This window comes from Solanum verrucosum, unplaced genomic scaffold, assembly GCF_900185275.1.
Source record: "Solanum verrucosum unplaced genomic scaffold, falcon-dt-bn FXZP01001106.1, whole genome shotgun sequence".
NCBI lineage: Eukaryota > Viridiplantae > Streptophyta > Magnoliopsida > Solanales > Solanaceae > Solanum > Solanum verrucosum.
The window spans coordinates 533,763-552,880 of NW_026019643.1; the positions used below are offsets into that span (position 1 = coordinate 533,763).

General features: G+C 30.4%; 4 protein-coding genes across 4 annotated transcripts in view; 1 reads left to right on the forward strand and 3 right to left on the reverse strand.

Moving 5' to 3' along the window:
- LOC125826298 (uncharacterized) overlaps window positions 1-19,118 on the reverse strand; it is a 445,897-nt gene that overhangs the window by 292,993 nt on the left and 133,786 nt on the right. The window lies entirely within an intron of this gene.
- On the forward strand, window positions 6,125-7,615 carry LOC125827506 (CEN-like protein 1). Its single transcript, XM_049506826.1, has 4 exons — window positions 6,125-6,343; window positions 6,751-6,812; window positions 7,255-7,295; window positions 7,395-7,615. Exons 1-4 carry the CDS (start codon window positions 6,140-6,142, stop codon window positions 7,613-7,615), a joined length of 528 nt encoding a protein of 175 aa, XP_049362783.1. The 5' UTR covers window positions 6,125-6,139.
- On the reverse strand, window positions 8,284-8,933 carry LOC125827208 (protein 108). Its single transcript, XM_049506588.1, has 2 exons — window positions 8,590-8,933; window positions 8,284-8,450 (listed from the first exon to the last, which is right to left on the reverse strand). The coding sequence occupies exons 1-2, from the start codon at window positions 8,873-8,875 to the stop codon at window positions 8,443-8,445; spliced, it is 294 nt and encodes a 97-aa protein (XP_049362545.1). The 5' UTR covers window positions 8,876-8,933; the 3' UTR covers window positions 8,284-8,442.
- Window positions 9,958-13,817, reverse strand: LOC125826046 (probable methyltransferase PMT15). The gene is made up of 6 exons (XM_049505376.1): window positions 13,110-13,817; window positions 12,822-13,032; window positions 12,439-12,724; window positions 11,928-12,320; window positions 10,928-11,005; window positions 9,958-10,288 (listed from the first exon to the last, which is right to left on the reverse strand). The coding sequence occupies exons 1-6, from the start codon at window positions 13,815-13,817 to the stop codon at window positions 10,051-10,053; spliced, it is 1,914 nt and encodes a 637-aa protein (XP_049361333.1). The 3' UTR covers window positions 9,958-10,050.

Sequence of the window (19,118 nt, forward strand, 5' to 3'; positions counted from 1 at the left end):
TAAATTATGTTTAATTTATTTTATGAAAAAATATTAATTATTTATAATAGAAAGTATGTGTGTATATATATATATAATATTTTCTTTGCTAACATTCATATTATTTATCCTTTTTAACTCCTTCTGCACTCTATTTCTTCAAATCTTTGATAGTTAGAGTAATACTCTATCAAAAAATATGAATCAATAGCTGAAAAGTATTGAACAAAGTAAATTACAAATATTTTTTTATTTCTTCGTAACTTCTCATATTAAAGTAGGGTACACCAAGTTATCATCTTTTTGAATCATATTCTATGATTCTAACTCTTATCTTTATTTAAAATTTATCAACTTATTACTTATAGAACTATGTTATCGATTCATATAATATTTGTCTCAATAAAATAATTCTTTTCAATATTGAATTGATAAAATCCTTCCTAAAAATAATAATTAAAAAAATTATTTGAAAAAATCATTTATAAAAAAAGATATTAAGTAGTAATTTACATCTAAAAATTTAGAAAAAAAATAAATACAAATAAAATTTATTTAAATTTTAGGCCTCTAATTAAAATTTCATTTTAGACCTCGATTTATGTTGAGCCGCCCCTGATAAAGAGATGAAACACTTAAATATCATTAAAATTTCAAAAGGTAAAATGACAGATATTTTGGCACCAACCATTTGTTGTCTAAATTAGTCTGAATACTCTTTCAAATTACATTGTATAATACATCTATAATTCTTCCTTCCCTTTTTTCCTTTTTTGGTAAGAAATTAAGAATCATGTATGACTAAATTCATATGAGAATAATGAATAATTTAGCCAAGTTGAGATGTGTGTCTACGTCTAGAAAATGGAATATTGAGAATAGACATATGTAGCTTTTTTTTTCCATTATAAATGATATAGGTATTAATTTATAATTTTAAAAATATGATTAATTCAATATTAAGAATATTAAATATTAAATCAATAAAATTTGAATTCTAAATCCACCGATTAAGAATTATTGACACGTGGTATCAAGAATATTTGAAAAGGCTTACTTTAATTCATGTGAATATGTTATCACTACCAATAAAAAATTTATCAACATGAGTTGTGGCGCACTACCTGGTGGGTAAAAAAAAAAAAAAGTGTATATATATATATATATATTACAACTTTTGTTACTGTGGTTTCTCCAAACACTAAGAATGAAGACGTCTTAATGCTGTTTGCTGCCACTGATTTCTCCTTTCGTTAGATTCCCTATTCTCTCAACAAAAACACTTGGGAACATTTAGTACTTCTCTCTTTTATTTATGTGATGACCTTTTTTTTTTAATAATATCAATATTTAAATTTGACCTCATCTGGTAAGTAAACACTCAATTTTGACAGTACACATCTAGACATTCCAACTCATTTTCATTGTATCAGTTGAACACTCTAACTTACAAAATGATTATCTAGACACCTCCGAAGTTTATGTGTTACGTCAACTTCTGGTGTGCACGAAATACGGTGGAGATGAGCTGGAGTGTTTATTGTCAGTTGAGACTAGACATGCATGTGTTTTGATTGGTTCGATTTGATTTTGAAGTTTATCGATTCTCGATTCAAGTTTCATTGACTTAACATTTAATCATATCTCGATTTTGGGCTTTGCCGCAATCATAATTATAATAGCCTATTTGGTCAAGCTTTTGGGAGGTCAAACGTGTGTTTTTTTTCACAAAAAAATAAATAATATGGTGCTTGACCAAGTCTTTGGGAGAAAATAAGTAGTCTTGGCGAGTAGCAAAAACTATATTTCAAAAGCTAAAAGAAGTATAGTAAAACCTCACTAAATTAATATAACTAGGATCATGAAATATTAATATTATTATTATTATTATTATTATTATTATTACTATTATTATTATTATTATTATTATTATTATATAGAGGTGTTATTTAATCGATAAATTAATGTTTATTAATTTAAGGAGTGTTTGAGATTCAACCTTGTGATGCTAGGATAATAAGAGCTTCCAAGATGTATTATCGCAATAGATTTTATCGTAGGATATTAGAAGACTATGAAGTGGGACAAACTGATCCAAGAAAGATTAATGTTTTGGATGCTTTCAATTTTGCAATGCCGGCTTGGACGACATATATAATGTTTAGCAAGAGACAATAGCAAATTTTTTTTGATACTACAACAAAATTTGTTTGAAGGATGAAATCTCAGAGAATTTGAATGAACCCACTAGTGAAAACATCATTCATGAATTTGAGGTCATGATTAATGATCTCGATTACCACAATAAAATGGACGTCAATAACCTATTGGGTTACCCAGGAGAAAATGGTACATGCAGAGGTCCAGAGCTTAGAAGAAATTGTGAATCCCATAAAAAATAATGTTTAAGATGATACAATACCTTTGGAACCAGTTACATGTAAGGAAATACTTATCGCATCTATAAATCTTCACAATTTTATGGTGCAGTTCAAAAGGACAACATCAAAACTTTTGGATCCAAAAAGAAAAGTTAGAGATGAACTTCAACTAGATTTAAAATTTAACAAAAATCAAAACACAATATAATCACATTTCACTAAATTGTCTTAGATATATTTGTACCTTTAAATAATTATTAATTTATAATATTAATAAGACCATATATTTATATAGGGGTCTTCTGAAAATATATTATCTTATTATCTTATCGAAAATAGATGATTTTTTCCTTTGGCTCAAGCCGAAATCACAGGAAAATATTATCTTAGAGAGATTTAATTTTCCAAGTATTAATTTAGTGAGGTTTTACTGTAGTTTTTTTTTTCAAAAACACATTTTTGAAAAGCACTTTATAAAATGTACACTTTGAAAAACATGCTCAAAAGTATTATTTAAAATAATAAAAAAAAAAAAAAAAAACATTACTTAAAAATATTTTTCAAAATAAGTTGATTCCAGAAGTTTGATCAAATAGGCTAAATCAGTCTAGAAAATTTCAAATGGCTACCAAATTAACAAAACAAAAAAGTGATGTCAAATCAAGCATTCTAATTAAACAGTACCAAAACTATGTTTCATGTTTCATTGGAGTAGGCAAAGAATAATAGCTAGCAAATGTGGCCAAGAATTTGTATAAGATGTCTTGTCATTACCAAATTTAACAAAGCATCCATGCAAAGGTAACATAAAACTTGTACTTTTTTTGCTTCCATGATAAGATTAATTCTCCATTTCTCATTTCTACACAACACAACTAAGAACCTCAAAACTCAAAAAGTTGAATTCCCATTTGTCTAAAATATTGTTTTCAAATTCAAAAAGTAGTATTCCACACTCTAATAAGTCAATGGACTAAAGGCATCAGAAGTACTATGCATGCATTGAGTTTTTAAGGTAATAAATAATGGGCAATTTACAGAAATCACATACTTTTAAGGTAAAATTATAATTTATCCCTTAAAAGTTTATAATTACAGAAATCCCTCAAACGGATACAATAATATAAGCGCTGATACACTAATCTGATGCGCGAGATACATTAATCGTTAAGTAAGATACATTACATTTTATACATGATACACTAATCTGATGCACGAAAATGAGGGATTTTGGAGATTTGTAAAACTTATAGAGGATAATGGTAATAAGTAAACTAAAAGGCAGGATTTCTATAATTTTTCCTAAATAATACACCCTACGTCCCTTTTTAACTTATCACAATTCACTTTATGAGAATTAATTTGTTTAAATTTTGGAGTTAAAATTGAATTAGCATAATTTGATATTTAAAATTTAGATATACAAAAATTATAATATGAAAAATACTATAAATTGCAATCATCTTCATATTGATTTAATGAAAAAATACTTCTTAAAATACTGGTGAAAATTCAAGTAGTTTAACTCTAAAAAAAAAAATGTGACAAATAAAAAAGAACGGAGAAAATACAATATGAGTATGAAAAAATTTGGGCTTCGAAAAATCCAAATTGAATATGTCAAAGCAATAAGTTCGATAAAAACAGAAAAAGACGAGGAAATTTCAAAAACAGCCAAGACTAGACACATAATCAAGAAACATAATTAGACTTCTTAGCTATAATTTTCTTAATTACGAGTCGTAGCTACATGTTAGAAGGAGGAGAGGGGTGAGCGAGATTGGGAGAGGGGGGAGAAAGACGAGCGAGATAGAGAGTGCTATAGTTGTTTTGTATATCTGATAGATAATTGTATCACAAATATAATTTATTTAATTGTTTTATATCAAAAACTACTACTATAAAGAGAAGAGAGGCAAGCGAGATTGAGAGAGGATGGAGAGATACGAGCGAGATTTCGGAGAGAGATACAATTGATTTGTATATCTGATTGATAATTGTATATCTTGATAATTGTAACACGAATACAATTGATTGTATCAAAGACTATTACATTCAATTCGTTGATGCAAATCAATTGTATCAAGTATATTAACAAATACAATTTGTATCGTTATTGTAATTCCTAACAAATTACGGTTGTATGTTGCCTTGAATATTGTACTTATGTGCTACGATGTGTGTATTATCATTTATATTTGTATCATTGACTATTATTTTATATCATTAACTGTTACCATTTGTATTTGTATTGAAGAGAGAGGAGGCAAAGAGAGAAGAGAGGCGAGCGAAAACATAGATAGAGGTGAGGGAGGGAGAGATAAGAGATAAATTTGCTATAAAATCTTAATTATAGCTACATATCAAAAATCTTTTAAATTATATTTATGTATAGTAAATACACATCACATATTTATTTAAACATATTTTTTTAGTTGCATGATCACCCTAATGAATTTACCACCGTAAAACTCTGCAATTCTCAATCTCACAGCCGACGGCGACTGCATGCCTTGACTAGGGGTGGAACCAAGATACTACAAGGGTTCATTCAAATTCTCTTCACCGAAAAGTTAGATTATATATATATAACAAAATTATATTTTATATATACATTATAGATATTAATTTTTATTTTATTTTTTTTGTTGATATATTTATTTTATTTTATTTTAAATTCCTTAATAAAAATCTGACTCCACCGATGACCTCAATTGTCACTATCACTAGTTTTTTTCCGTGTGCTTCATCCAACAAAGTAGCAATTTGATGACACCAAGATTCTGCTAATTTATTTATTTATTTTTGCATGATTTTTAAAGTTAGATATTCTTCATTTTTTAAATTAATGTAAACATATTATACATATTCATATGATGAGGAAATAAATAATCTTAATTACTTTGTCTTCAAATTCAAACACAACGCATACCAATAATTAAATGTTATATATATTTGTATTAACTCTCTACCGTCTCTAGTGGTTTCTATTTCCGTCGTGAATAGCCAATATTGGTAAATTTATTTGTTATTAAAAAGTAAAAACATTCGAATTTTTCCATTTATAGCCAACCTTTCAATTTGTGACACTTTTAATTGTTCCCCACCGAATCTTTAAACTTAACATCCCCCACCCTTCCTTTCTCTCGCAGAGCGGTGGATTCAAAATTTTAAAGATATTTATTTGTGAAAAATAAAGTTAAAATGTTATTAAATATAAAAAGTAGGTTTTATATATAGAGTTTAACAAGTAGATATATATGTTCTACTTAATTTTATTTTTTTCTACGGAGCATCTTATATATATGGCGTCCTATATGTATTATGTCACGTAAGATGTGTGTGTCTACTTGTTCAACTTTATACAAATTTAATTGTCTACTTGTGCACATTCAAAATTGGAGGACATTGATGTCAATTGATATCAAGTTAAAAGGTATATATATATATATATATGTATTATGCCTAGAAAAATATCATAATCTTTGAACCAACTTATAAGAAGAAAAGAATATCATATAAAATGGAATGCATGAAGAACTATTTATTGCAATCTTATTAGATTTCTACAAATATATTTATATAGTCAACATGAAAAATACTGAGTTCAGATGAACACACAATATCAAAAGCTACCTCCCCTCACTCAAGTGTCGTGTATATAAGTCCTCCTTGCAAGTGACATTCTTCAAACCAACTACCATATCTCTCTCTATTGCATAGCTTATACTAAAAAGCACACAATATTTAGTTAAGTTACCAAAAAAAGAAGGATTAATATGTCTTGTAGAGATATTGAACCTCTTGTTGTTGCAAGAGTGATAGGAGAAGTTGTAGATAGTTTCAACCCAAGTGTGAAAATGAATGTGATATATAATGGAAGCAAACAAGTGTTTAATGGTCATGAACTCATGCCTCTTGTCATTGCTTCTAAGCCTCGTGTGGAGATAGGTGGTGAAGACATGAGGTCTGCTTACACACTCGTATGTCGTCTCTATACCTAATTTATGTGACATTTTTCACTTCTCAAGATTCAGATTCAACTACTCCTCTCATTTCAATAATTTAAGCATCATAGTTTGACTGAACACATCTAGTGGTCTTAATTAAATTTTTCATGTATGACGATGTTGAAATTTAAAGAACTTATTTAAAATAGAGAATGAGACACTCTTTCTTAGACAGATTAAAAAGAAAAGTAAGACAATTAAATTGGAACATAAGGAATATATAAATTTTGATTAACATTTTGAAATATTTTTTTTAATCATATATATTGATAGGAGAAGAATTGCAACTCTGGTCTCATTTTCAAATTATCTTCTTTTTTGTCCATCCTCTAAATTGTAAATTTTTAACTGTGTTGTTTTCTTTCTTTTGTTTGAAAAAGATCATGACTGACCCAGATGTTCCAGGTCCTAGCGATCCTTACTTAAGGGAACACCTCCACTGGTAAGTATATTAATTGTTGATAAAAAAGCATTAAAACGCTTGACAGAAGTATTGATAACACTCTTAAATTTGGCGTGAACTATCAGTTTCATTTTCAAACTATTGAAAGTCTTGAAAACGTCTTTTTACTTGATTAACTGTACTTAAATACACCATCGATCTGCCACATGACACAACAAGTGGTCTCAAATTCTTGTAGGAGCATGAAACTCTTAATAAAAAACCAAGAGAAAGTGTTGAAAACATCCCTAAACTTGACGTGAATTTAGGGGTGTACTCCACTCATGTTGTAAGAATGGGAGTATATTTTAGTTCAGTTAATCAAGTTGATAGTTCGGAGATGAAACTAACAATTTACGCCAAATTTTATAGTGTTTCCACTACTTCTCACAAAGGCTAGTCATATTTGCATGGACTTTAAATTTGGGTTTTGCTTTTTCAGGATTGTGACTGATATTCCTGGTTCAACTGATGCTTCTTTTGGTAAGCAAATCAACTTGACTCATTCGTTATCATTTTATGTACTTAATTATATCTTCAACAAATGATCTGACACGTAGTAATACATCAATTTTTTTATAGGAAAAGAGATAGTGAGCTACGATAGTCCAAAACCAGTGATCGGAATTCATCGATACGTGTTCGTATTATATAAGCAAAACAGAGGAAGACAAACAGTGAAACCACCAGTAACAAGAGATCATTTCAACACTCGAAAATTTGCAGCAGAAAATGGATTGGGTTCCCCTGTTGCTGCTGTTTACTTTAATGCCCAAAGAGAAACTGCTGCTAGAAGAAGATGAACCTACGTCCAACTTCATCGACATCAACAAATAAAAAATAAAATTATGCAAATTGAATAAGGTGTATCTGCACTATGCAAAGTGACACCGTGTAATATCAGTAATGTACGCAGATTTTTCGTAAGCAATGTCAAACTCTCTTAGGGTCCTACTATATATATGCGTATAAGTAGCTTCTCTCATCTATTACTTGTTGTAAAATATTATTTTCAGTGTCCCTAATTTATATGACATAATTAAAATTTCTAGATTCAAATTTTTTAAATTTTGATACTGAATTTTCATATAAAAACTTTAAATTTTTAAAAATAAAATTTATATATTTGAAAACTACATGAAAAATTACTATAATTAACAACTTAAAATATTTAAAAGACATATAACGAAAATTTGATTAACGCTCAAGATTCCAAATGTATCAGATAAATTGAAACCTACATATGGCAAAAAAAAAATCCTCTTTCAATTTCGTAAAGCATATAGCAAAAGTAGTCCAACGCGTACAATTTTTTTGGGGAGTTTTTATTGGTGGATTCGAACTGCCTCTTTTAAAAAATGAGTTTAAGTTATATTCATTGTTAGCATATGTTTAACGGTAGTGTGTCAATCTTCCAATATTAGTCAGTCAGAAACCCATCGTACTTAATATTTGAGCTTGAAATAATTAATAGGAAATTAACCAAATCACATAATTTGTTTATTGATAATCATATGATAGTACAACCAAAAAAAAAAAAAGATAGAAGAGACAACGTTAATTTATTGTTACGATATTATTTAATTTGCTCATGTAGCATATGTAAACTTGCTGGCCACTGATCTCAAACTCAATTTGCTGCAACAAAAAATAAAAGCCAGTGAGTAAATCGTAATGTAATAAATTTGAATCAGATATATCAAATTTGCTCTTTCAAGCAAATTTAGTAGCTTAAAATTAAATTTTAATAAGAGGCCTTAAATTTATTCATACTAACCGGAACAAGAGAGTGGAGGGAGGTTGCACTGAGCTGGAATTTGAGCTGCAATACGCATAGTGTTGCACATACAGTCATGATTAATTGACTGTACTGCATTGCAACACTCTGTGCTTGCAGTGGGTGAGCCTGGCACCAAGAATGGTGCGCAGACGTTCAAGCCTGTAAGTGACGCGGTGCATGACTGCTGTGGCTGACATTCGATCACCCGGCTTTGCAGCACAATCACAAGCAAGCTCAACAACAACAATGAAACAACTAATGATGATGACTTCACAGCTGCCATGGTCGATATTCGAATAAATGTAAGTTGTTATATAACTTATAAATGATTGTCGAAAGAAAATGAAAGTAGATGACTTGCTTTTAGTTGTGCCAAAAGGGAGAAGTATATATAGAGCTGAAAAAAAAAGGTGTTTATAAGATGAGACCCTTTGTGTGAATGACCTAATTGAAGATATTGACAATCAGCTTTCTTGCATTTTTTTTCCACACTTTGTAATTGAACCCTAATATATTATATGGAATTTCCACAAATAGTCACTATAATAAACTTAATTATGCTCTATAGCTATATTTTGCATATTTACGGGTTGTAGCTAGAGTTTAAGCTGCCTTTTTTTTGTATAATTTGCGGATATGTTTGTATAATTGAGTTATTTTTGTATAAACTTAAAATAACGAATTTATACAAACACAAATATCTGAACATTTAAATAGTTATACAAATTATATTATACATATTCTGAATTATACAAATGTGTGAATTATACAAACTCGAAACCCCAATCCACGTAATTATCGCTGAATGTTGGTTGCGAGTGGTAATTAACTAAAACTATAGCTATAATGTCTAGTTAATTAGTATATGTTTGTTTAACCATGTAATTTTTCCTATATTATACCATCGTATGGGGAGTTAAATTAATTTCCTTCTTTAACCGGAATTCATTTTGTGGCTCTCACATGACATAAGTTGTTTGAGACATTGCTTGATATATTATATATAAGTGGACTTGTGGATATATATTACCTGTTATTCTTAATAATAATAATTAAAAAAAATGAAGTGCAAAATTTATTGATTGACTCTTGATCTAAGAACTTTATATTGAAATAATTTCAAATAAATAAGTAAAAAGAGTTCGAAAGGCACTTTCAAGACATAAAATAAAATCCATTAGTCATATCAAGACAAATAGAATTTGTTTACAAAAGCTTTGACAAACTACTATACAAAATTTAGTCACAAGAGTAAAATGCCTACATCAAAATTCCTTCAATTTTACACTTTACTCCAAAAAAAAAAAAAAAAAAAAAAAGAAAGATGAACAAGACCATTAGTTTAGAGGAATTTAAACAAAGAAAACAAAATTGTTAATTTCACAAAATTAGATCCTTCTCAGACCGCAGTCGTGGAATTATACTGAATATGTTGTTGTTATTGACGTCGTTACAAAATTAGATCCTTGGGCTTGTGGTGGTGTTTGCTGGTGCAGTCCAATATGTCTTCACTGCAAATAGAAGCTTTTCTCTTTCCATTGGGCCATCTTCATGATCCACAATTAAACTCTCCCAATTTAGCCCATCTACAATCCTCTTTACTTCAACCAATATATCTACATCCTCACGTATTATTATACTTCCTTCTGGCCTTAATATTCTATCCATTTCTAGTAGTATGTCTTCCATGTCACATCTACATAACAAAATTTACAAGTATATCATAAAAAAAGGTCACTCATATAGCGAAATCAGGATTTTCAGTAAGGGAATTCAATACATATTAGAAAATATTACACAAAAGTATGTGTGTTGACGTAGTCTCATAAAAAATAGACTAGTTTGGCCTATGTTTGTGTATAAGCGTATTTTATATATTATTATACATTTTTTTATAGAGTTGACATATTATGTATAATGTTTTCCTCTAGGTATAATGTTGCATAATATTATATGGTGTATTGGACTATTTGACATATAATATTTTATGTTGGACGATATATTTTTTTAAAATTTTCCGAAAAAATATGTGAAGGGAAATAAAAGTGAAAGAACAAGGCCGTCATGGGAAATAAGATACTCCCTCTATTCTAATTTTTGTGAAGGGGTTTAGAGTACGATTTGTCAATTATAATTATGAAGTCTTGTATTAATTTTTCAAATATCTTATATGAAAACTTTATGGGTTATTTTATATTTGAAAGGTACTATAAGTCAATATACAGTCAAAATATTTAAGAAAATTTGAAAAAATGTGTTTGACTCTCAAAATAGCACATCTTCGTATAAATAGGAACGAAGAGAGTATAGAATTTAAAATGATGATAGAATTTACCTCTCTTTGTACATAGTAAATATTGAATCAGCATGAAGAAGATCATACGTTCTTGGGTAAGTTGACATAGCTTCACACCTGCAACAAAATTCATGGTAAATACATGACCACGGAATATTTTCATCTAAAAGTTTGTAGTTGTCAGTTGTCACTTCATTGAATAGGTACCGAAAATTATATTTTTGATAATAATGATGATTATGGAAGCTAACTTGTCAAAGTTGAGTGACTTTTGAAAGATAAAATAAAGTTGATGGACTATGATGATCAATTACCCAAAGTTGAGTGACCATCAAAACTTCTAACTCTTGAATTACCTGACCATCTTATTTAATAGTTTAAATGGTAGTAAAACTTATCACTTGGAACATAGGGGTATTCAATCCCCCAACTTCTAGACGTTGAGAACCGCTTTTGATGTGCTCCTTAGCTATATAGTGAGTACTGAGTAGCAACAAAGGGTATATCCAAAGTTCAGAATTTTCACATCCACATCACCGCTCATCGAAACTATCGTCTATCAATTGAAATTTCCCTTTTCCAGAGGAGGAACCGGCCCCTCTGGAACATCCTCAAGAGAGTAGACAAGAGAAGGAACATGAGTTTCTCGCCTTCAAAGAGTATAAAGAAGTAGAGTGTCACCCTAACAAATTAGGCACACACATCAAGGCATTCAGCCAACGAGCGAAAGCGATCGCTCAAGAACGGGAATTCATCCCCGAAAAATACAATGCAGTGAAAGACATTGTGGACTATGTGGTCGGTGACATAAATGATATACCATCGGCTAGCCAACTCCACTTCCTAACAAGGTTAATGTCTGACCTAGAAAACGAAAACAACAAGACCTAGGGTCTCACTGAATGAGAAGTTCGAAGAGTTCGCCACAAAATCATTAAGGTTTGAGGACACGTGACACAGAGCACACTTTTAGTTACTTAAATATGAGCGTGGGGGAGGGGGGGGGGGGGGGGTTAATTGAAGAACCTAAGAAATTTACCAGCTTTGATATGTTCCAATCAATCCTCTTTCATAAATGACACCAAGTGTATTGACCTCTGCTTCAGCAGGAACAATATTCATTACCCAAACAGGATCATCAACCCAACTAGCAGCAAAACCACCAAGCTTAGCATTCATGTCTAATAGATTTCTATATCTCCCTGGTTGATTAAGTTTGTCATCAACACTCTTGTAATAAGAAACTCTCTTCTGCCATAACTGTGAATCTTTTTCGAATGATCCAGCCGTAACCCCTTTCACAGTTCCACTGCTGATCCTTGGTGGTATCGCATTCAATCTTTTAGGCCATTTTTCCAATTGTCCTCCAGCCACATCTTCATCACTTGACACTTCGGGCAAGGGAGTTATACACGTTTCAAGCTCCGTGTACCTAAAAATAACGTATACAACATGAAATAAGATCAATGTCATCATATGCTCCAGTCAAACATCGTCAAGTAAAATGAAACGGAGGGACGAGAACATTGAGTAGTTGGAAAAGCACAAACCAGGCTTTATCATAATCTTGGGCAGGACACATTAGTTTCTTCTTTTGTTCTTTGCACTGGAAATGATTGTATGGCTTTTGCCATATTGCAATGTCATCTTTTTCGACAAACTTTTTCCAGCAGAGTTTCTTAGCTACCTCTTCAATTCGGGTTTGCTCACCGTTAAGGTCATCCCTGGTTCTTTCCCAGCCTTTGAAATATTTCCTCCAACGGATTGGTGGACCGGAGAGTATCCAATATCCACCGGGCCTCAAAACTCTATCGACTTCCATTAAGTACGCGCCATCTGATATATCCACCACACACCAATCCAAACATAACATATAAAAAACAAAATTTGGATTTAAGAGATAACACATTTTCATTTACTTAATTATACGCACCATATAGGTCCCAAGGAATAAGGCAACGAGAGCAATGAGCCATGTCAAAAGCTCTAGATGGATAGGGAAGCCTCTTAGACGCGAGCACTCCAATCAATGCAGGAACGCCTCGCTCAAGAGCAAATTGAACTTGTGCTTCATGTGTATCTCTAGGTGCAAATGACATTGCTAGAATATCTCGCGATAGAAGATACGCTCCCCAACTCGCCACCTGCAAAGATCATCGCGATTTCTTTAGACCAAACATCTAAAATGAAATCCTATAATAGATAATGATGGTAAAATTACCCCACAGCCCGTGTCAATGGCGGTCCTAATGGATCCATCTTTAAGATTGATCAACTTATCAATGTCATCAACGTATGCATCGGCACCATTAGGGAACATAGTCCCTCCACCAGGGAACCTAAACTTATCTCCTTCTTTTCGAATCCAATTTTGAACCGCCTTCTCCACTGTCAATTCCTTGTGAGGTACATTGGCGTACCACGCCAAATCCCTACTCTTAGGCCACTTAAACGGCTTCTTATAACCATAAGGCGCTGGCACACGACATTTCAATAACTGAGTCTTGTCAGGACAATGCCTCTCCCTATAAATCAATCTATCCCTCTTGAATTTCAACGATCGTTGAGGATCTTCACAAGGTGTATACTCACTATATTTAAAGTCACATGACGGGTAAACTTTAACATCATCAGATACCGCGCCTTCACCTTCCTCATCAACTTGTGTGCCAGACGAAGAATTTTTGGAAACTCCAGTGGTTGAAGAAGTGATTTTTAAAGGAATGCAGGGGACGGAAGTAGCAACATTAGAAACAGGGGAGGTGGAAATGGATCCTCTGCCTATCAAATACGCGATAGAACAGAGGACAGTAAACGCGATAGCCAATGTATATACATTGATTCGTATTGAATGAGGTGAAGACGGGTAGTTTGCTCCATTCTTCTTGTACGTTGGGCTAAAGTACGGAGGCGTTTTAGGACCTGCCATGACGGAAAAAAAGATTATCTCCTATTACTCAATGAATTACGAGTTATACGAAATTGATGAGGATATAGCATATCCACCAAGAGAAAATTGAGTGTTTGTTATGAAGTTCTTAAAAATAGGAAAAATTTGAGTTGAGAAATTGGATTGTGTATAACTGCATTGTTAGTTGCCATTGCTTTGGTATAATTTGGGACTAAGAAATAATCTCAGCCAAGGAAAATTGGAATGGAGGGAGAAATTTGTGACAAATGTTGGTTACAAATGTTGGTTGGGTTAAGAGGGCAATAATAATACTCTCTCTTTACCATGACGTGACGTAATTTAACTGGACATGGAGTTTTAAGAAATATGGGAAGGTTTGAGTTGATATTGAAATGGTCAGTCAACTTTGAGAATTTATATAGGAAAGTCATTGAATTTTATTTTGTATCAATAAAGTTGCTCAATTTAGACATTTTGTATCAGTTAAATCACTCAACTCAAAACTTTGACAATTTTTTTAGAAAATCGAAATTGATCATCTGATATTCACTGTGTTATTTTTTTTAGTTTTAATTTTTTCGTAAATGGAGCAACAAAAGTTTTTTGAGAATTCAAGAGAAGGTCACGGCGAAACGAGCCGTTTATCATTATGATAGGTGTCAAGTGGAAGTGCAGTGATGTATGCAGCTTAATTTGATTGTTTCTATATTTCAAAGCTAGTGGATTTTCAGTATTTCACTTCATTTTTTTTTTGAAGAAACTAAAATAATGAAATAATTAGAATTAGGAAGAAGTAGTCAAAGAACAATTTTTTTAGAAATGAAAAATAAGGCAGGGAGAATGAGAATTGGAAGGAATGAATTTAGGAGTACTGTAGACTGTAAAAATTTTAGGTTTTTTTTTTTTTCTATTCGGTGTTTGATATTCGTATTTTTATTTAGAGGAAATTGCTTTCTATCAAAGATTTCTTTATTCTGGGTTAGAACCTGAGCCCTCTAGTTAAGAGAGAAACAATTATATCCACTGCACTATATAATTTGGTGGTAGAAACACGAGGGCGGTAGCAAACATAGGTTGGAGGAAGATGAAGAAGTTTTGGGTCTTTTAATTGGATTTGGAATTTTGGTTGATGGGTAGGATTGTGAATGAGTCTAATTGCATGTGGATTGATAAAATAATGTCATATATTTAATTAATGATAAATTTAGTTGAGTGATTTTATTGATTCAAATGTTTAAGTTGAGTAATTTAACTGATACAGATATTAACTCGGGAAGATTTTGCAATGTTTCCAAATTCTTGTTCATTTTATTTGTTTGTCTCATTTTGACTTGATAAGAAATTTAAGAAAGTGAATAATTTTTTTGGAATTTTGAGATCTTAAACTAAAAATATATAGAATACCAAATTGCTCTTTAATCATGTGAGGTTAAACATATTATGTGGATAAAAAAATATTTTGGCAAAATTACCACTAGAGGCCGTGTCTAGTGGCATTTTGTTAAAAAAAATCTTAGTAAAGATAAATATAAACAAGTAGGGTTAGACCTTAATATTAAAAAGATTAAAAAAGAAAGTAGGATAACAAAAATAAATCGAACAAATATTCAGAAACACTACGGTTGAAGCCTGGAGGGAGGAGAGTTCACCATGTGGATGACAAGTAGTCTATAATAAGAGCAACTTTCACATATAACAAACATAAAAATCATATTTGTATGTTATAGCTATAGTTTGCATAATTGCGTTCCATAGCAAACATAAATATGTATATTTCGTTGTACATATACAAAAGAAACCAGTTGTATAATATGTTTCTATTTCGGTATACATATACAAAAGATCAATTGTATAATTTGTATTTGTATAAAGCGAGAAAGAGAGAAAGAAAAAAGAAAACTACGTAGGGGAAGATCGTATTTGTATAATCATAAGTGTATAGGACGAAAATATATGCATTTGTATTTGTATATACAATTGTCTCTCGCTTTATACAAACACAAACGCAATGTATACATTTGTGTTTGTATAAAGTGAGAGAGGCGAGCGAGATCTGGGAGAGTGACAAGCGAGATCTAGGAGAGTAGCGAGCGAGATCTGGGAGAGGGGAGAGAGGGGAACTAAAGTATATGTATATATACAATTTTCTCTCGCTTTATACAAACACAAACGCATTTTATACATTTGTGTTTGTATAAAAGCGAAAGAGGCGAAGGACACTGCCAGCAAGAACGAGAGTGGCGAGCAAGATTCACCAAGAGAGAGGCGAAATAGCAACAGTTTGCTATGGTGTACAATTAAATCAAACTATGTTTATAGCATTTAATTTGAATTAATAGTTTGCTATTATATACAATTTGCTCATAATAATACTAGTGATATTATCTGCTTTGAACCTAGGCCCGCACAATTTAAAACACATTATTAAGGATCTATTATATATGGATCATATATCCAACATCTATAATGTATTTTTGTCAATGTGGAATATTTTCCCTAAGTTAGGATGTCACAAAATAAAACTCTAATCATACTCAATTAAGTGGAGTCTTAATTTTATTTTAAAATATTTTTACTATTTCTAGAATAATTTTAATAGTTTATGTAACAATCGACTCAATTAAAAAAAGTTTTCAAAACTAAAATCAATAAAAAGTTATCTAATATTTAAACACTTGTGATATTGTGTGACGTATAATAATTTATAAATGTATATTAATGTTTCATGTTTGATTATATAAATTGGTATATTGTCAACTCAGCCTTAAGTTAGGGATATGTTCAATCTCAGCCTTATTGAGAAAGAAGTAATGCTTTTCGTTTAAGATTTTTATTGAAAAATAAAAATAACAATATGATCAATATTAGGGAATGAATCAAAATTTTCATTGTATGCAATTAGGTGGCCAAGTTTATAGCAAGATTAAATATCCAATGTAACAACTATTTTTTTGTCATTTAGGTATACACCATTATATTTTTAACCAATATACATACTAAATATTAGTGATAATAAGCAGATTTGTTTGCAGTGGATAGAAGAAGTGGCTTTGGCGACATTTCTTGTTGTAAATTCCTACCACAAAACCCATTAGATTTGCCTGCTGGAACTTATGCAATGAAATCATTGACAAGTCCCATGAATCATAAATGATAGTGTCTCACTGCATTGTTTCTTCTTTTTGTTTTTGTTAGATTACTAATGTCTCAATGTCTTGCTCCTTTTTGAGTGACTATAATATTGTGAGTCCAACATATTCTTCAGGGGAGTTGCATTATCGGAAGGGATTACAATACAAAAATTACCTAAATTTAAGGATATCCTTCAGTTTTATTGACAATTAAGGGATATTCTCGAGTGCTCATTTAGATACTAGAGGTCTAATATATGTAATTATTTATATTTCAACTAATGTGTCACAAATAAAATTTGGATAGTAAATTAATTTTTCTATGTCTTTAAATAGTTGCTAATTATTGTAACTTATAGTAGTACTTTTTAAGTCATTTTCAAATAATATATATTATTTCCTCTGTCTCAATTTATGTGGCGCAAATGAAATTTCAAGAGTCAATCAAAAAATTTATATGATTTTAATTGTTTTAGGTTTTTAGTTATACTGATTTATATTATTTTTAGGTGACTTTAAAATAATATATATTGCTCCTTATATTTTAATTTATGTGGCACTAATAGAATTTCAAGAATTGATCAATCTTTGATATTGTGCTAGAATATTTAGTAATGAGCAATATTGAAAGCATATTATTAGTAAAATTTTAGTCTTGATAATGAAATGTGGAATACCATAAATTTTATTAGTTAATTTTAGCATGAAATAAATATTTTTTGCTCAAAATAACAAAAAGGAAGTCCAACAATAATTATGAATATTCAAAACTAAAATGAGGACATCCAAATGTGTGTGGATAGAGAACATACCGAATATTATGTGGTGTACAAACAATAAAAGCAAAAATCACAATAATACAATAAATAACCAAATTATCCTTGATTAGAAGCAAATATGTCGTTCAAGATCTACTTCCCTAGCCTCTTATGTATAAGAGTAACTAATACTAATAGCCTCACTTTATGTATCCTAGTTAACGGGTCATGAAGTTTAAAAATTCAAAGGAAAAAATTTAATTTTGTAATTTTAAATTAAAAATGAATATAACATATTAAAAATACTTTTAAATTTTTTTTATGAATTTTAAACATGTCATTTTATTATAATAATAACAAATTTTGTGTAAACTTATAACTTGAAGGATGGTGGGTACGTAGATTTTATTCTTATCTTGTGAAGGTAGAGAGATTGACAGAGCAAGTAAGGCATATTAGAGTAGGTTTGGAAGGAAATGCAATAATGAATGTCATAAAAAAAATGAATAGTATCGATAATAAATAATATGCTAGATGAAGTAAAAAAAACATGTAATGGTAAAATAAAAAATAAAATAATAATAAATAGCAAAAAAAAATTAACAATATTTGACTGCTTAGTAATCTTCGACCTCTAACTTCTTTTTATCTAAATTCATATCATTCTTATAAGAAAAAGTCATTAGGGAAAAAGAGTGCAAGCAAATGAAATTCAGAGATGATACAACTGATTTTATAAGTGAGCCAGTAAGGTCTGAAAAAAATGGTGTGTACTATGTACGCAATTTATCTTTATCTTATAAAGGTTGAAAAGTTATTTCTGAAAGTCCCTCGATGCAGAGGATACATTGGAGTTAGTGGCGAATTTATAGGCAGAGTACAGTTGTACAAGGCACGTAAATTTATGATCTCTTAATTTGATCTCTCCGTAAAATAAGATAATTCTTACATTATTTTTCTAAAATTGATATAATAATAATAATATTTATTGACGCTCATGCTACAAAAAAAACTAAATGGTGCACTTGTTTGAAGGTTGAGTGATTTACTAGAGAACCGGAGAGTATCAATTCCCTCGAAATACATTTTTTTCCATCTTTTCTTAAATGGTATATTCATTTTCTAAAAATACTAATACTATTTCATCTCTAATTGAAATGATCATTGGCTCTTTTAAAAGTTCTCACTCTTGCACTTTGTTTGGATGGTTGTTGCGTATTGTTTCATAATATATCATATTGTATTGTGTTGCGTTGTATTGTTTTAATGAATACATTGTTTGGATAGATTGTATCGTTTCCCATCGTTATATAATGCCATTCTAATTATAGGAAGATATTATATAATTATGTCAAAGGAAGCTTTGAAAATCGATGAAATACAAACTCATATGAAAATATTTAATTAGGGGATCCGTCTCGTCTCCATTT